At 30.9% G+C, this 17,367-nt stretch overlaps 1 protein-coding gene across 1 annotated transcript in view; it reads right to left on the minus strand.

The window, feature by feature from the left end:
* Positions 1–17,367, minus strand: part of LOC149426277 (uncharacterized) — a 375,377-nt gene that overhangs the window by 314,405 nt on the left and 43,605 nt on the right. Inside the window, exon 2 of the mRNA XM_089648535.1 lies at positions 15,922–16,017. Coding sequence (XP_089504661.1) covers positions 15,922–15,965 — 44 coding nt within the window. The 5' untranslated portion in view covers positions 15,966–16,017. The remainder of the gene's footprint in view (positions 1–15,921; positions 16,018–17,367) is intronic.

The following is a 17,367-nucleotide window of genomic DNA, read 5'->3' on the forward strand; positions in this document are numbered from 1 at the left end:
GCCAAATCTGCACTACCAAATTTCCTCCAACAGAAACTACACATTCCAATGCCACCTCAAACAACAATAAAAACAAGGTCGTCAACAAACAATACCCTGAACATACAGGTAAAACACACCACACATGGACAAAGACACTTCCAGTATTACGCTACAAAACTTTTTAATTTGTGCCCACCACTCTGAAACTACTACTAACGGGAAATACATACACAAACATTCACAAAAAACTGATCATAGACTGGATCAAAAAACAAGATATCCACTTTATACAAAACATTATAACACCAAAACAAACATAATCATGGATGAATGTGTATGTGTGAATGTATGTATACATGTGTTTAATTATATGTGTGCATGCATGCATATATGTGTATTTATGTATGTATGTGTATACATGGGTGTATGTATATATGTGCAAATAAATAAATATTTTTTTCCTTATCTTTAAATAACAAAGTACAATAACCATTAAAAAAAAATTATAATCCCAACTTACATTTATACAAAAAAATTTAACCAATACACATAAATACATGTACCATTTAATCATAACCATGTAAACACCTCAGAACAGGTTCTCCCAATGAGGTGTTCACGAAACATATAACACTACCCACCACAGTGTCACCTACTCAAACCTACCTCACACCCAGCATAAAAAAAAATACCATATTAACAACAGTTCTAAATTTATGTTTAATATACAAATGTAAAAATTTATTGTAATATTTTAGGCACTGTAATGTATGTATAGAAATAAATAATTTAAAATAAAAACTTAACCAATTTGTCGCTAAGGTGGTTTTATAAAATTCTTAAATTATCATAATAAGAGTTAGTAACATATACATTTCAGCAGTTCGGTAATTAATTTTTTCTTGTCATTTTATGAACAATTGAAGGATAAATTAGTATTCCTTTTTTCACTCAATTAAAATGATAGCTAAGAAAATTCTTGAAGGATGAAGCGAAGTACAAAAGAAAAAGGGGTTGGAATTTGAAATGAGAACGAAAATATTGGATCATAGCGGATAAACATAAGGATACTAATTGGGTTCTGCCATAGTTTGTAACAGTAACTGCCCTTCAAAAGTCTATCTTTGTCATAATGAAATGAAAAATAAGCACAATACATCTAGATATTAATAGCATGCTGATGGCCACAAAAGTTCCATCTTTAAATTATATGTCAATGTTAAACGAAGGCAAAATAATGAAAGTTCTGAAGGTCCTCAAATTTTGTGAAAGTTTGTGTTTAATTTTGGAGTTATAACTGACAAAGAACTTAAACAAATTATTAAATAAATTATTAAAGTATGTAATAAGATAAAAGTTTTACGCTAACAGTTTTACAGCGCGAGACATTGCTCTCGATGAATTCTGCAGGATATTTAGCAATTCCCGACAAATTATTTTTTCCGTTATCTCAAATAAAATATGAACGGATTAAATGTAAGCCGAATTTTATGTGAATCCTGTAATAAAACCATAAGGTTCTCGAAATCCCTTACAATATTAAGGAAAACAAAATATATTAAAATCATGACACATAGACTTATAACAGAAAACCGCATAAAAACCCTCGCGATTGCAAATATTAACTTTAAAAATTAAAACTAAATTAAATTAAACAATCACGGAAAGTCGGTATAAAAATAATTGGTCTGTAAAATAATACATTGTTATACACTGCCTAGAATAATGTATAAAAAAAGTATCAATAGAACTCGTTCAAGTAATAAACGATTTCTTGAAAATCTTGTCTTCAACAAAATATTTAAAAAATCAAAATTGACCACATTATTTATTGTTGCTTATAATATGATAATTATTCTAGATTTTGATAAAAGATTAAATTAATAACGCAAAATGACAATCTCATAAACATTCCGAACAGAGTAGGTATGTACCTAATAAATCTAATAAGCGAAGTTCAGTTATATAACTTGGTATTTTTAATTTTTAGATAGGATCGAAAAATGTTGAACTGAAGATGTTTTAAACATTTTTATGGAGTCTGGTTATTTTATTGAATAAGTCTAATACCTTTAAATTATGGCTTTGGGCAAACCTTTATCCGCTACCTGCCGAGTTACTAAAAAAATATTTAAATTTTCTAACGAAGTATCACGAATTGGATTGAAAACGTAAAAAATTTGATCAGGGTTTAGAAATGTTAGAAAAAGTATAAAGCACGTGCTTTGAATACAAACTAGAGGGAAAATTGGATTAATTCGAATTAAATTAGATAATTTCTGTAATTTAGCTCCGGGGCTTCAAATAATAATACTTGTTTAGCGTAATGACTAAATCTTATTCCGAAAGGAAACTTTCCCGTGGGTACTTAATACAAATCGTCCCTTGGTAATTAAATTTTAAGAATAATTGGAATCTGCAGGAAATATTTCCCCATTTAATGAATTAGTATTGGGCTTTTCTAGGAGGAAGGACTTTGATCATTTGAATGTATATTTGGCTTACTTAATGTAATTGAATCAACAATTCAGTGCCTTCTTAGTAAGGTTTTACCGTTAAGAACCACATGATAACGCTATAGTTGTAAATGAGACAACGCTTTGTGTTTTTACGAGAAATGTGAATAACAGAATAGGCTGGCAGTTTAACTGTGGAGTTCTCAACTTTGACTTATAGCTGTCAGACATATTATAGTTATGACTACAAAGCAAGGACAAAAGTAAGACTAAAGTGTAAGAGTGATAAATGTCAAACTACATGTATATTAAAAATGAGATGATCCAATATTAATGCGAGTTCAATATGAGTAAACTAGGTTAAGGTAAAAAAAATAAGGACCCTCCATCAATACATACGTAATATCTGTGGTACCTCATTTCATCAGTCTGATTAAAAACAGATTAAGTAGGGTGACTACGCTTAACCGCTCGCAGAAAGAGCGTAGTGGTAAAATAATTCATAATAAGTAAGAAATACAGATAATCCTCACTGAATTTAAAATTAACCTACAATTATTAAATTATTATTACTTAACACTTTGTTAGGATGCTGGATATCATTCGTTTGTCTACTTGTTGGTCTCATCTAGTGTCCCATAAATCACTCGTATGTCTAATATATACCTCCTCGATGCTTGGCTTGAGATTAGGGATGCTAGATTGATTAGGAGATGTGTTTATGATGAGAAAGGATATTGATCATACTTCCAACCCTACGTCTCTAACCAACCAACATGTCTCGGGGCTTACGTCCGGTACAGAGTACGTTCTTATAATGCAAAATGGTAGCGACACGAATAGACGTTTGATTAAAATTTAAATGGAAAAATCAATATCGTTTGCATAATAGGAAATCTAAAAGCAATTGCATCTCGGGAAGATTGACATTTTGACGATGGTTTATTTAACAAAGCATATGATTCTGCTTGCATGTCATCGGCACGAGCACAAATCGATTTTCCGACTTACTAAATTTCCTATATTTCAACTCTTTAAAGAAATACAAACATTCCTAGGTTACGAATAACCTATCTAGTAGTTATGTGAACAGCTTAAGACTCTTATTATTCTTTTTTATGACAAACTAATGTTTAAAAGACAGGGTTTTTATGCATAGCACAAAGGATAGTAAATTATAAGAAGCAATAATTAGTCGCCTACAATCAATTTTAATACAAATTGAAAATATCTCCCGAGTAAAAATAAATGCCTCCGACGGGAGTTTAATGTCCGAATTGTCCTGTCAGACGCTGTGGACCACCAAGCTACGTCGGCTTATTTCCAACCTGTTAAATAGTTTAATATGTACTAGTACTTCAATCAACAATTACTGCTGAAAAAATATAATAAGCATTACATTATAAGCAATAATTTACTAATTATTGCTTGTAATCATTTATGAGCTTAAAACTCGCCTTCATAAAAGCATGTTTCTAATTTTCTCTAATAATAAATAAAAACCAAAATTTCCCCTGAAATCGTGAGATATTTTTTTTTATAGTGAATACCTCACAAGAGTCCCAACTGCTCCCGTCTGGAGCCAGTGAGACTATGGCATCCCCAATTAGGGGATGTTGTGAGGCTGAAGGTAAGTGGGGAAGGGAAAGAGGAAGGTGGGGAAGTACCTGGCTATTCAGATCTAGTCAATAAACACGGCTAAAACCATTTGGAGCAACGTTTCAATTCTGAATGGTGGTCTTACACCAGGGCGATACTGGTAGTATCTTCCACTCTGAATTATCCAGAAATTGATTAAATACCTACTTACATTATTTTTAGACAATATGTTTTTTTGTCGTAAGAAGAAATTATTTTGTGGCAAGGCATTATTTTTATAAATAGAATAAAACATTTTGTATTTAACCACGAACTTTTATTATTTTTCATATCGACCGGTTTCGCTTAAGTCAAGTATCTTCAGGATATAATAATAACTAAATTCTTAGACTTACTCATCGAGTATATAAGTAGACAGACAGAGGGAGAAAGAATATAATGTACTTTAAAAGAATAAAAGATTTGGACAAAATATTTGAAAAGGACAACAAATTGATTTTTAATATTTCGAGGAGTGGTACAACAACACATATCTAATAACAAGTAAATTTACAAACCGCAGGGTATGATGAAAAGTTACATCTATGATGATTTTACATTATAATAAAAATTACAATAATAACTACATATAATATTTATTTAACATCTAAGAAAGCCAATATAACACGAATATAATATCATGGGATGGGATGGATTGCAGGAAACGTTAAGTAAGAACGGAAAGTTAAACATAGTACTATATGGTGTATTTTTTTTGATTAAATATACATATTTGGTTGCGAAGTAAGTATTCAGACATATTTGTATTTAAAGGTCTCCTAATTTGTATAAAATTTTATACCCCTACCATTTTTTTGTAAAATGATAAATTCTACAATTTGTCCAAAGAAACGTCACTGTCTCAATGACAATTAATTTTTCAAACTGTCTTCAGTCAGGTGCCATAAAATTGAAAAAAATCGAATAAAAAAGTCAAAACAAGCAAAATTTAAAAATAATATTTTCTGTGCTATAATTAAAGTAAGTCTCCTATTTAAAGTTAGCCATCTAGACAAAATAAGGCTTGCTTGTATAATGATGTTGGTTGCAGCAGATTTTCGAAAACGAAAACGGGACACACAAACAAATTAACAGATAGACGATCGAATTAAAACAGGACTTTGCTACGCTCCGTCAACAACACATTTTTGAAGTGAAACTTCTTTAGGCGCGTAATGAATTTTCGGGGACGGAGTAAAACCGAGTCACGATCGAAACGAAAATGCGGGTACCCCCACCACCGATTAAAGTTCATTTGATCTAGTCAAAGTTTTGAAGTAACATATAAATGCTTCTTAGCTCATCCCGACAACTGGCGTTGGTGGTGTAATGGTCAGCATAGTTGCCTTCCAAGCAGTTGATCCGAGTTCGATTCTCGGCCATCGCACATTATTTTTTTGTTTTTAACGCCTTTTTCATTCAATATCTTATTTTTTAGTAGGTCAGAACATTTTTTAAAAGAAAATAATATTGCAAAATAATAAAAACACTTATCTCACTGTGATAAAACATTACTCCGCTAGAGCGCGCTTTGCGTTATTGTGTTGGATTAAAATTATTATCTAATCCGTATATTATGATAATTGTATTACATTTATTTAATTAATTTATTTATTTTGATAATATGTAATAATTTTCAAAGTTTTGAAGTAACATATAAATGCTTCTTAGCTCATCCCGACAACTGGCGTTGGTGGTGTAATGGTCAGCATAGTTGCCTTCCAAGCAGTTGATCCGAGTTCGATTCTCGGCCATCGCACATTATTTTTTTGTTTTTAACGCCTTTTTCATTCAATATCTTATTTTTTAGTAGGTCAGAACATTTTTTAAAAGAAAATAATATTGCAAAATAATAAAAACACTTATCTCACTGTGATAAAACATTACTCCGCTAGAGCGCGCTTTGCGTTATTGTGTTGGATTAAAATTATTATCTAATCCGTATATTATGATAATTGTATTACATTTATTTAATTAATTTATTTATTTTGATAATATGTAATAATTTACAGAAAAAAAAATTAAAACTATCTCCCTCTGATAAAATATCCGTTCGCTAGAGCGCACTACGCGATCTTGTGTGGGATTCTATTTCTGTACATTGTACATTATTTTTAAAAATATATTATATTGAAGTGAAACTTCTTTAGGCGCGTAATGGATTTTCGATGGACGGAGTAAAACCGAGTCAGGATCGACACGAAAATGCGGGTACCCCCACCACCGCTCACCGTTCACTGTCCCTCTCTCACCATATGCGCTTGTTGAGGTGGGGGAGCCGCTCACGAACGTTCTCTCTCTTCTCTTCTTTCCTCTCTCTCAGACACCAGCGAACTGCGCCACGCCAAGCATCAGCTGCTTGGTTAGTATACTGCGTCGTGAGTGTAATACGAGTGAAATACGTAATTGATTGTGGTTCATACGGTTTAACAAAAGAAGTTTCACTTCTGTCTTGCGTAGGCTTGACACACCCACTTTTTTTTCTCTTACTCCCAATATGCACACACAATGATGAAGAACTTGGCAAGCTAAGGAATGAATCCGAGCACGTCGCAGTGGGAGGTCGACAGAGGTATTATGTGGGTACATAAAAAATAATATATATATATATATATATATATATATATATATATATATATATATATATATATATACGGACAGCAATAAATAAGACAATAAAAAAAATAGCAATTAACCTTCACAAATATTTTTTACACAAATCTTAGAGAAAAAAAGATTATTATCTTATTAACAACCATTATAATAATACATGTGTAGGAACAAGCTCAAGTAAATGTGTAAACGTCGAGCGATAGATTAAGGACGGGTTGTTTCACAAAATTTTAACAATTAATGAAATTTCAAAGTAAAAATTCAAGTTCCGTGAGCGTTACTTTGAAGTTCTGTTTTTATTTCATCAAGGGCTGGTTGCTTACAGTACATGGATAATATAATCGAACATGAATTTTAAATTTTAAATTTTACGAAATGTTCAAATTTTGTGATACAACGCGTTCCAAGTACGATTTTTATTTCTGTAAATAAAATTTAAAAAAAACTATATTTTCGGCTTCACGGTTTTTTTCGATGAATGGGACTAGAGTTACATAAATTCTTTTAGGTTGGCTATTTTAATATAGATATCCCTACAGAAAATGAGTATTCAGGTATGTTTCGAAATAACGAGACTCCATTAGTTAAACATTTCCATACTCGAAACATAAATTTTATTAAACGTTTTACCACCGTCAAATTTCCCAAAAATAAATTAAGGGAAAGCGACTGTATATTCCTATCATTCTAACTTACTAAAGGAGTAGCACTCTAACAAGAATATTGAATTTCCTGTCGTCTTCTTAATTGTGTCAATCTTCCTTATTTCCAGCAAATTATATTACGGGAACATTATTTGTTATTCCGCGTAGGATGCGATAAACATTACAAAAATGTTTTCGGAACGAGTTAAAAGACATAACACAGTATGCTCCTACATTGTTGAATCCTCAGTATAAAATATACGTAGTTGTAGTGGAAAGTAAACGGAATAAAATTTCTAATAATTTTTCAAGAAATACTACAATTCACATTGGGATCTTCTATTTCTACATAATCTTCTAAATAATAAAAAAAATACTCCCGAATTGCTATCTGTCATTGGTTTGTTCCAATGACATCACGCACACAACGCTTTTTCGTAAAGAAGCGAACAACACTAATGAAGCAAATAACTGACTCGTGCAACCACAACTTATACCCACTACAAACAATTGCTAATTTTGGACATTTTTAGGAATCTTTGCCAACGTAAAAATCTATGTTTTTTAGTGTGACAAATCATTTAAACATTATTTGACATTTTTTCATCAAACTTTTATTGATAGTCTTTTATAATTCGTGTTTTTATTGATTTAATTTTTTTCTATACATCCCTCCTACACTTTTTTCCCATTTTGGATTCTTTGTTATTATTACTCATACCTACATCATTAGAAATTATTAATATTATATAACCATATTACTTTAATATTCATCCCAGACGAAATTGCAAAGACATGAGATATTTGATAGTCAGACGGGTAAGACACGTTGGTTGAGCCAAGCTTGAAAATGAATAACCTATGTACCTAGCCTACCTAGATTAGATAATTGATAGTCTGGTCAGACTGGTAAGAGACGTTGGTTGAGCCAAGCTTGATAGTCATACGGGTAAGACGCGTTGGTCGAGTCAAGCTTGAAAATCACTTCTTTTACAGAAGCTATGAACAAGTTATTTTTTATTATTATATTTTTTCACTATATAAGAGATTTCTGTGTATTTAGTAATTAGAGTTTATCTCTTTTTAATTTGTTCCGATAGTATTAGATCATATCTGAGAATAAAATATAATAGTTTCATAATTTGGATACACATGGTTTTGAAAAAACGGTTGCTATGTAAAAAATTAGGACGTATTTTTTTTCATTTTCGTAATGTTTTTTATCTCATGATTGGTGTTCTAAAAAACTTACCTGGACTTTTTTTTCACTTAAGAATAGCAGTGATTTTTAGTTTCCACCCAATTACAAATTGCATACTATGATAATTGTATAAAGTTCGTTAGGTAACACTTTTAAATTTTAAATTTTAAAATTAATTTTTTTATTTTATTTTTTATTTTTAAAAGAAAGACAAACATTCCCAGGTTACGAATAACCCAACAATGTTTGAAAATCTCCTACTACCACCACAAAAAGCCGAAAATGTTGCTTGTGTTGTGATGGAGGACTTAGCCAGCCGAGGAATCGAACACGCGACGCTCGGGTGAGACCCAAGCGCTATGCCCACTCAACCACTGACCGGTCAAGTACAGTCTAACACTATATTTACAAATTTTTTGGCATGATGTGTGATAGTAGGTTCTGGGTTTGGTAAGGGGAGAAAAAATAAAGTGGAATAGATATTTCTTTGCCAGGAATGTAGGCACAATGCGTTGTACTAAATAAATAAATAAATGTATGTGGAACCCAAGAAACCAATCTACACGTCACGATAACAAAGATTGGCGATCAACTACCTAGTGAGCTTATTCGTTGAATAATTTTATATCGTGAATTGTGGGGGTTATTTATTTTGCATGTGACAAAACACAAGAGTACGGAGACAGTGGAACTTCTCCATAAACGGCTGGAAATTGTACAGGATATTTATTTTGTATGTGACACAACACAAGAGTACGGAGACAGTGGAACTTCTCCATACACAGCTGGGAATTGTAGGGGGTTATTTATTTTGTATGTGACAAAACTCAATATTACGGGAATTTTTAAAATATAGAACTTCTAAATAAACGGCTGGGAATTGTGCGGGATGTTTATTTTGTATATGACACAACACAAGAGTACGAATATAATGGAACTTCGCCTTACGCGGCTGGGAATTTTGACAAGCAAAAGAAAGTATGAGGAAGATCTTGGCTATTAAGTATTTGATACTGTCACTAAATACGACTAAATGCATTTTAATCAATTATTAATACTATCAGATAAAAAATCGCTGCCGCGTTTTGAAAACTTTAATTTTTTTTTTCAAAATAACAGATGGCGCCACTTCGGTTTACAACAATCCTTAAGTGTAAAGTCATTAACATAATAATACTAGATTAGATTTTAATATTTTTTCACTATAGCTTGATACTGCCTTGCAACCTAAGTCAAAGTACAAACTCACTTTTTTAATATATTATGTTAGAAAAACCGTGCATCGAATAATTTTAAGCTCGCGATCTCTGCCCAGAGTCTAAGATCTTAGCCCCCAGTAACGAAGTTTGTTTAGGAAGTCTAGAACGGATGATCAATAAATCTCTATGTTAATACGATATTGACAAAATCCGTCATTTATGGTCAGTTAGCGATATTTGCGACTACGGTCAGAATATAATTCTGTCAATCGGTAGACAAAAGCTGCACCTTTTAGCGCAGATAAGCTGTCAATATACACGACTTTTTGGATAATTTCGTTGGTTATGCAAAATAATTGGCTTGTTAATGAACGGAGGTGAACTTCCTATCCTCTTAGAACTGCAATCATATACATGATCCATATAATTAATTAATTCATCTAAGACGCGATCAATTGATTCCGTTAAGTTCCTTCGAGAAATAAAAGTTTTATGCTATGACTAATGACCTCATGAACTAAATGACTCAAAGTACATGCGGAATGCCAATGCATATTAAAGTTAATATTTTAATTCGACATGATCACTTCATTAGCATTCTTTACTTTTACATAGCCGTCTGACGTTTGGGAGAGTCAATTTACAGAGAGATGCACCAGTATTGCATGTGTGTCTGTCGATTATGATTTATTGCGTTATCAACATCGACCTGGATATCAATCATCGGGACCGTGCTTGGGAATTCGGTATACAATCATCGATAGTTATACCGTTCGTTTTGATATAGTAAAGTAATCGATTTCACTATGATAGACCCCCAGATCTATTCAATCAAGCAATTCTTACAATATATCTATCTCGGAAATGAAAATACTTTACTTACTACTGTCACGAAAAATCAATGTATGAAGGCGTCTACACCTAGCCTATTAAAAAATTTAGTTAAAAGTCCTAACGAATAGAGCTGATGGGGGGATAAAATGGGAGAAGGAATAAAAGGAGTGAAGGAGGTTTCATTTAAGGCGGTAACTGACAGTCTAATCCAATTTTTCTCTTTCCTATTCCATAAATGCTCACCGCGATGGCTTTGTTAAACACAGCCTTAATTATCAGTGAGAATTCACAAGTAATTATCGTGATTGTAACGCTATCAATCATCCCTTACGAAATTTAAATCCTTTGGTGGGTGGAAGTAGATGGAAACTTTAAGATGGCGTAAATTGGACGCCCGCAGCGTTTACCAGACACTGATCGTGGGTAAGAACCATTAGCGAAAAACTCTCAGAGGGGTCCTAGCTAGATTAATCGTTCTCTTAGAAAAACGGATAGTCTCTCTATTATCATAATTAGATTTCGCTCTAACACTGTTTCAGACTTTAAAAAACCTTTTTAAGATACAAGATAATGAGTAAAGAAAATATTGAAAAGATTTTGTGTTTTTACGCACTCTGTTAGGGTTTTGGAAATAGTCGACCTTGGCTTGGAATAAAGAAATGTTAGACTCTGCGGCAATCGTTCTGAGTAATCTGTTTAATTTGTGATTTCTTAAAATATTGTTAATGAGACAATAGTTCAGATATGTATTCTTCCTAAAAGTTTTGGCCCGGTTTTTTGTTTTTGATTTTGTACCAAGAAAACACTTTAAAAGGATTTATTTAATTTAGTTACGTACCGATATAAATATTACTCAATAAATCTAATTTTATAGTATAATCAAACTAATGAGTACAAGACATTTGGAACCAAGTTTATTTATTTATTTATATAATTTGTACATTTATTTATAACAATTACAGGTAATATAGCCTAAGACGTTATAATTGTACCATTTATGCAGTGTATATGCAATGCCAAAAATCTCGCAAATGCGCTATAGGACACAAAAAATAATTTATTTTTTTATCCAAGTTGTGTTTTTCCTTAAATTCGTATTCAAAAACTGAAATATTTCACTAAAACTATTGTTAATTCTCTTTGATTTACGATAAATTAGTACGATTTACGATAAAAAATGCAGTAAATTCATTTCACAACCAAAATATATCTTACCCCAAGCGCTCTTTACTCTAATATCCTTACATATGTAAAGGAACTCACTATGTGTACTTAAATAATCTCTTGTAACATTAACAGTTAACAACTCAACATAAAATTATGCAATTAATTTTAATTAAACCATACAGCATATACACATGTGGCATAGTATACTATGCACAATATTGATATGGGGGATTTAACGTAAACAAGGGGCAAGTTCAACATAAAGTTTTTTACCACGCGTGACAGCCATTTCGCTTTTTGACTGCATTTACAAACTGTGGTGAAGCCACTTATTTATATTTTTCCGACTTTATGTTCGGGTTAAATCTTACCAACAGGAAAAACTAAACCCTTCCACACACTTTTTCCACAAATGATCTACAATCTACATTATGCAAGTGCATTATATAAACATAATAAATACAAAATAATACAAATACAACACGTCAAATCACCAGAGATTAAATGGGAAAATAATTCACCGACTCCAGATATTTTTATATCAGAACTTCTAATTGGACCTATAAATTCTACTGATCCCTCAATATAAATATTTAAAAAGTCCTTCGTTACCCTACAATAATCCTATAATAATATTTATACTATTTAAATCATTTATATTATTTGATTTATTTATTTTATTTAAATTATTAATATTATTTAATTTATTTACGTTATTTAAATTATTTCTGTAAAGGTCCTAGGCCCATGGTGAAAATATTTTACTTTTATTTTTATTGCCAGTGCTCTTATTAATTTCCGAGTAAAAAGTTTATGCAATAAATTATGGTTATTTCCCTACAATTTTTCCATACGTATTATATTTATTTATTTTATTTATTTTTTATTTTACATAAGATACATTTAAAGCAGACATAACAGTAATAATATAGCATAATGAGAGCATATATTTAAAATGAGTAAATATTATTATTTGGTTTCTATTTTCAAGTTCTTTAAATTATAATAAAAACACATAAATTTGTTTTTGACCACGATAGTTTTATTTTCACTCTACCGGTTTCGGAAGATCCCTTCCTTCGTCAGGAGAATATTTAAAACAGTTTTAACTGTTTTAAAGTTTTAAATATTCTCCTGACGAAGGAAGGGATCTTCCGAAACCGGTAGAGTGAAAATAAAACTATCGTGGTCAAAAACAAATTTATGTGTTTTTATTATAAATTATGATGAGCCACAAAGTGAATGCTTTTTACAATTCTTTAAATTATGGCTAGATGTGTTTATTAATAAAAATTAATCATTTGGAAGAATAAAAAAAATATTCTATATCACCATTATAAGACATCTTATGTAAGTGGTAATATCCTGATATATAAAAAATCAGTAATTTCCAAAAAATATAAATGAGAATATTTTTTACACTAATAATCCCATATTTTTTCATGCGGCTTAATTTTACTTTCCATTAGCATCCATTCTATAAAAGATCATGCTGTTTTATGGTTTCTTCCAACCAAAATGATATCTAGTCTCTATTATTACGATACATTATATCTTCCTCCCCTTTGTGTATGTGATTTATTATGATCTCGCTCCTTGGAAAGCAAGTAAGTACCTATGTTATGTAGTTAGTATTGTAATCGGTGTCTTTCTTCTCTAGTAACGTATTCAGTCGTTATTATCGTTAATATTTTTTGTCAGTCTGAGAATCCAATACTAAATCTGTGAAGCAATTATCCACAGGGAAAAGAAAACCTAAAAGAAACCATTAAAAAATATTATTTATGAGCAACGGTCGAAGTAGTTAAATAAATGGGTTGTAAAACATTTAAATGTAATTGATTTATTAGATAGCGTTCTGAGAAAGATATAATTTTGGTATGGTATATGTGATGAAGAATTGGTTTCAATGATAATTTTTACAAATTTGTAATAAATAGGTAAGAGAAATAAGAAACTTTTCTAATGCAGAAATTCTTCAACCAACTTCCTTATTATTATATTAGATTAGTTACTTTGATTGTTTACACGATTCCCAAATATTAATTAATAAATAAATTATATATATTTATTATTAACAAAATTAGTTTGCTGTCTAGGGGTTTGCATTGCGATAAAACCACCGTCAAATCTAATAAATCACATACATTAATTGAAGTGCAAGGTCAACATAGACAATTGATTTTTTTGTAGTATTCAGAGAAATTTATTCAATTATTCTCGTATTTGTGAGAAGATATTTGAAAAACAGAACCGAAACGAATACGAAAAGGTGAAATACAAAGAAAGAAAATGGTACAATAGATTCTGGTTGTGCCTTTTAAGCGATTGAATTATTGACACGTGATTCCACCTTAATGTGGTTTACAAAATGTATGGCATACAAACAGTATCTCTTCCGACTTGCGTTCTTTAAGCATTTATCGAAAGAGTAAATAATAACAAAAGACGTTTCTACATGTCTCACCTAACTTCCTATTGTATTTCTGCTCTACATAGATAAATTCATAGTGTCATTTCTAGGCAAATATGTAAGAAAATTTTTAACACATTATAGTGAATGAGTTCACTTAAGTACATTACTGTTTCAACACATATCTATGTAATTAAGTCTTGTGGACTACGATTCTGACGACATGACACGCGTCAATACGTCGAATCACTGAAGTGAACAAAGTAATTAACATTGACATTTTGGAAGACCTTTGCTCATAATATCAGAATATAGATTGGCCATGGTGTACAGTAGAGGAAAATTTATTTGTCCGAGAACCTAAATATAAAATAATGTTTATTAAATTTTCGAGTATAACGCTTGGACAGGCTAACGTTTTGGGCGGCTTAACTGTGTCCATCGTCAGGGCAGGTGTGATACCAGGATCTAAACTCTAAACAAGAGCTACTACACGAATCTAGTGTGACTATAACAATTTTTCAATTTTAAACCATGTTCTTTATTGAAAGAAAACTTAAATATCGCTCCAGTATGTGAGAAATATTAAAAATACAATCGCTGTTCGGGACGGATTTGGCTGTTTATTGAATAGGTTTGATTAACTGGGATATTTCGAACTATGTAAAAAACATAGAAGTGCCCTCAATACAAAAATGTTACCTAATAGCTCTGTATCACTTCCCATTTGAATTTTGTAAACACAGTTTTGTATTGTAAATTAAAGCCTCGCTTAGGCAGATATTTGGATCACGAAATACGCCCGCAGGGCATATCACACACCTCCTATCCTGTTATCTACAACCTCGCAACTTATCTCTATGTTGTGATACCATTGTTTCACTTACTCCGGTCATCTGTGAATCGTAGATGTAGCATCAAAGAATAAGGAAATCCAATGAAAAATATTCACAAAGATCAACAAAACGCCGATTATGAATATTTAAATAAGTTTTTATAAAACTACATAAAACTATGCGTACAGGCGACTTTTCTGGTGTCACGCCGAGTTTTGGCGGGTTCTTCATTCTTGTTTTGTAAGTAAAACTTTATGTGTTAGTTGAATTTGTACTTTGGGTGCAAACTTATTTATTGTTAAATAATTCAAACAAACACCATATAATTATAATAAAGACACTCGTTTAGTTATTTAAAAAAAAAAATACTATTGAAGGAAACAGGATTATAATCATGAGAAAATTGATAACTGATCACCGTAATTATTTATTTATTTATTTATTTATTTATTTATTATTTTATTTACGCCCTAATGGGCTTTTACATGAAAATATACATTTACATTGATTACAATAATTGAACATAAGAAGATAAATGGAGTTAATTGTAAGAAAGCAACACATATAATAAAATTTTGTGCAAAATTATGGTAATAAGTTTAAAAAATGTAATTATTCTTGGAGTTAAGGTTTGGAAATAGTAAATAATTTTATTAATTATGTTAAGTTATGGCTTACGATAAATATAAAACTACACAGAAAAACAAAAAAAAAACAAATAATTTTCTTTTAAAACTAGCAATAAAAAATAAAAATAAATTATACCGGAATTTAAGTAAGAATTTTACCATAAATAATTTTTAGAGATCCTTGTTGCACCTGCTACAAGAAGGAAAGTTATAAGGACACCATGTGGGTCTCACCTCGTCATTATTTTGGGTCCAGATGATGAGACATACAAAAATATAAGGATCACAAAAGATTTAAGTATACTGTACCTTATGCCCCCCACGTTGAGTATGATTCTGTTTTCCCCATCCATCTCCACTGACGATGTATCATTATTTCACAGTTCGCGCGTGCTCTGCTCCGGCCTGAAAAAAATATCACCCACATTATTATAACGTACGTCGCGGAGGCGCCATCGCTTAACCCGAACAAAAATATTATAGGGCCCATTTATTTTTGAAAAAGCTTTCCCATTTCATCAAAATCGTGCTGGATATAACCATAATAACGCTAATATTGCATTGTTATAACAAGTAGGCGATGAGCGAAGACGACAAGCTTTTGTGTCTCAGTGCAAAAAGAGAGGCGGAGAAAAAACATGTGAATATGTTTTGTGAAAACCAACAGAGTTAATTGGCCTTTTTTTAATCTCCCCGAAAGAACACAACATTTTTAAAACATTGGATATTTCAAATAATATATTTTTAAATATTTATACACAATTTATATTTATAAAAATGTACATAATTTATATATATATATATCAATAAATAGATTACATCCTTTAATGTTTCATCCGCAAAGTAGTTTCATTGTTGAGGCATTATTTTCTATTATTTATTTATTGTCATCACGTTAAATATGTAGAACTCCATTTTAATTATTGTTATAGATTTTTATATTAAACTCAATGAAAAAAAAACAGTTTTTCCATAAATAAGTTATGTCGTGTTACCTAATTATAAATTCGTTTGACATCTGTTTCGTCTTCCGAAAGCATTATTAAGCTAGCATTATTCCAGTTTTACCCGACAGAATGTCATTATTGAAGTGTGCAGTCGGTAAAATAGTGGTTAGTTACAATCCACAAACGACATTGAAAAATGTTAAATATTGACTTTATATATAAGATTTTATCTGGTTAATACAAAAACGAAAAAACAAGTGCTTCATTACAAATTCATCAGGCGGATTTTGATGAAGTGCTTAATAAAAAGAGGACCACTTTATCCTTGTTTTAAGATAATTAAAAATTAAATAAATTATTTATTTTATACAAAGCTTATTTCTAGAGCTTAATTTTGCTTGAGTTTCACGTTAAGGGCGTTTTACAAAATACCAAATAAATATAATTTATTATTTTCACGTAACTACTGCTCAAAGTAATGCTTAAGCGGGTATTTAAAATGACACTAATTTGTGTATGGAACTATTATTCTGGAAAAAAAAGAAAAAACATAAAAAGAAAACATTAGACCGAAAAAAATGCGACAACATTTTATGTATTAAGCTAACTAACTACTACCCTCAAGACTGGCATACACTTTTAGCTTCATCCACATTTATACATCGTAAAAATACAGTAAATATTTGATACACTTGAGAACGTCACATCTTCCTGGATCATGATAAACTAATTTTAAGAAAAAAATCAAAATTTTGATCTAATTTCGTAACAGTAAATTTTTTCACAGAAAAAAAAACACATTTGCTTC

This window comes from Hesperophylax consimilis, chromosome 1, assembly GCF_061612785.1.
Source record: "Hesperophylax consimilis isolate HC1 chromosome 1, BYU_Hcon_1.0, whole genome shotgun sequence".
Classification (NCBI taxonomy): Eukaryota; Metazoa; Arthropoda; class Insecta; order Trichoptera; family Limnephilidae; genus Hesperophylax; species Hesperophylax consimilis.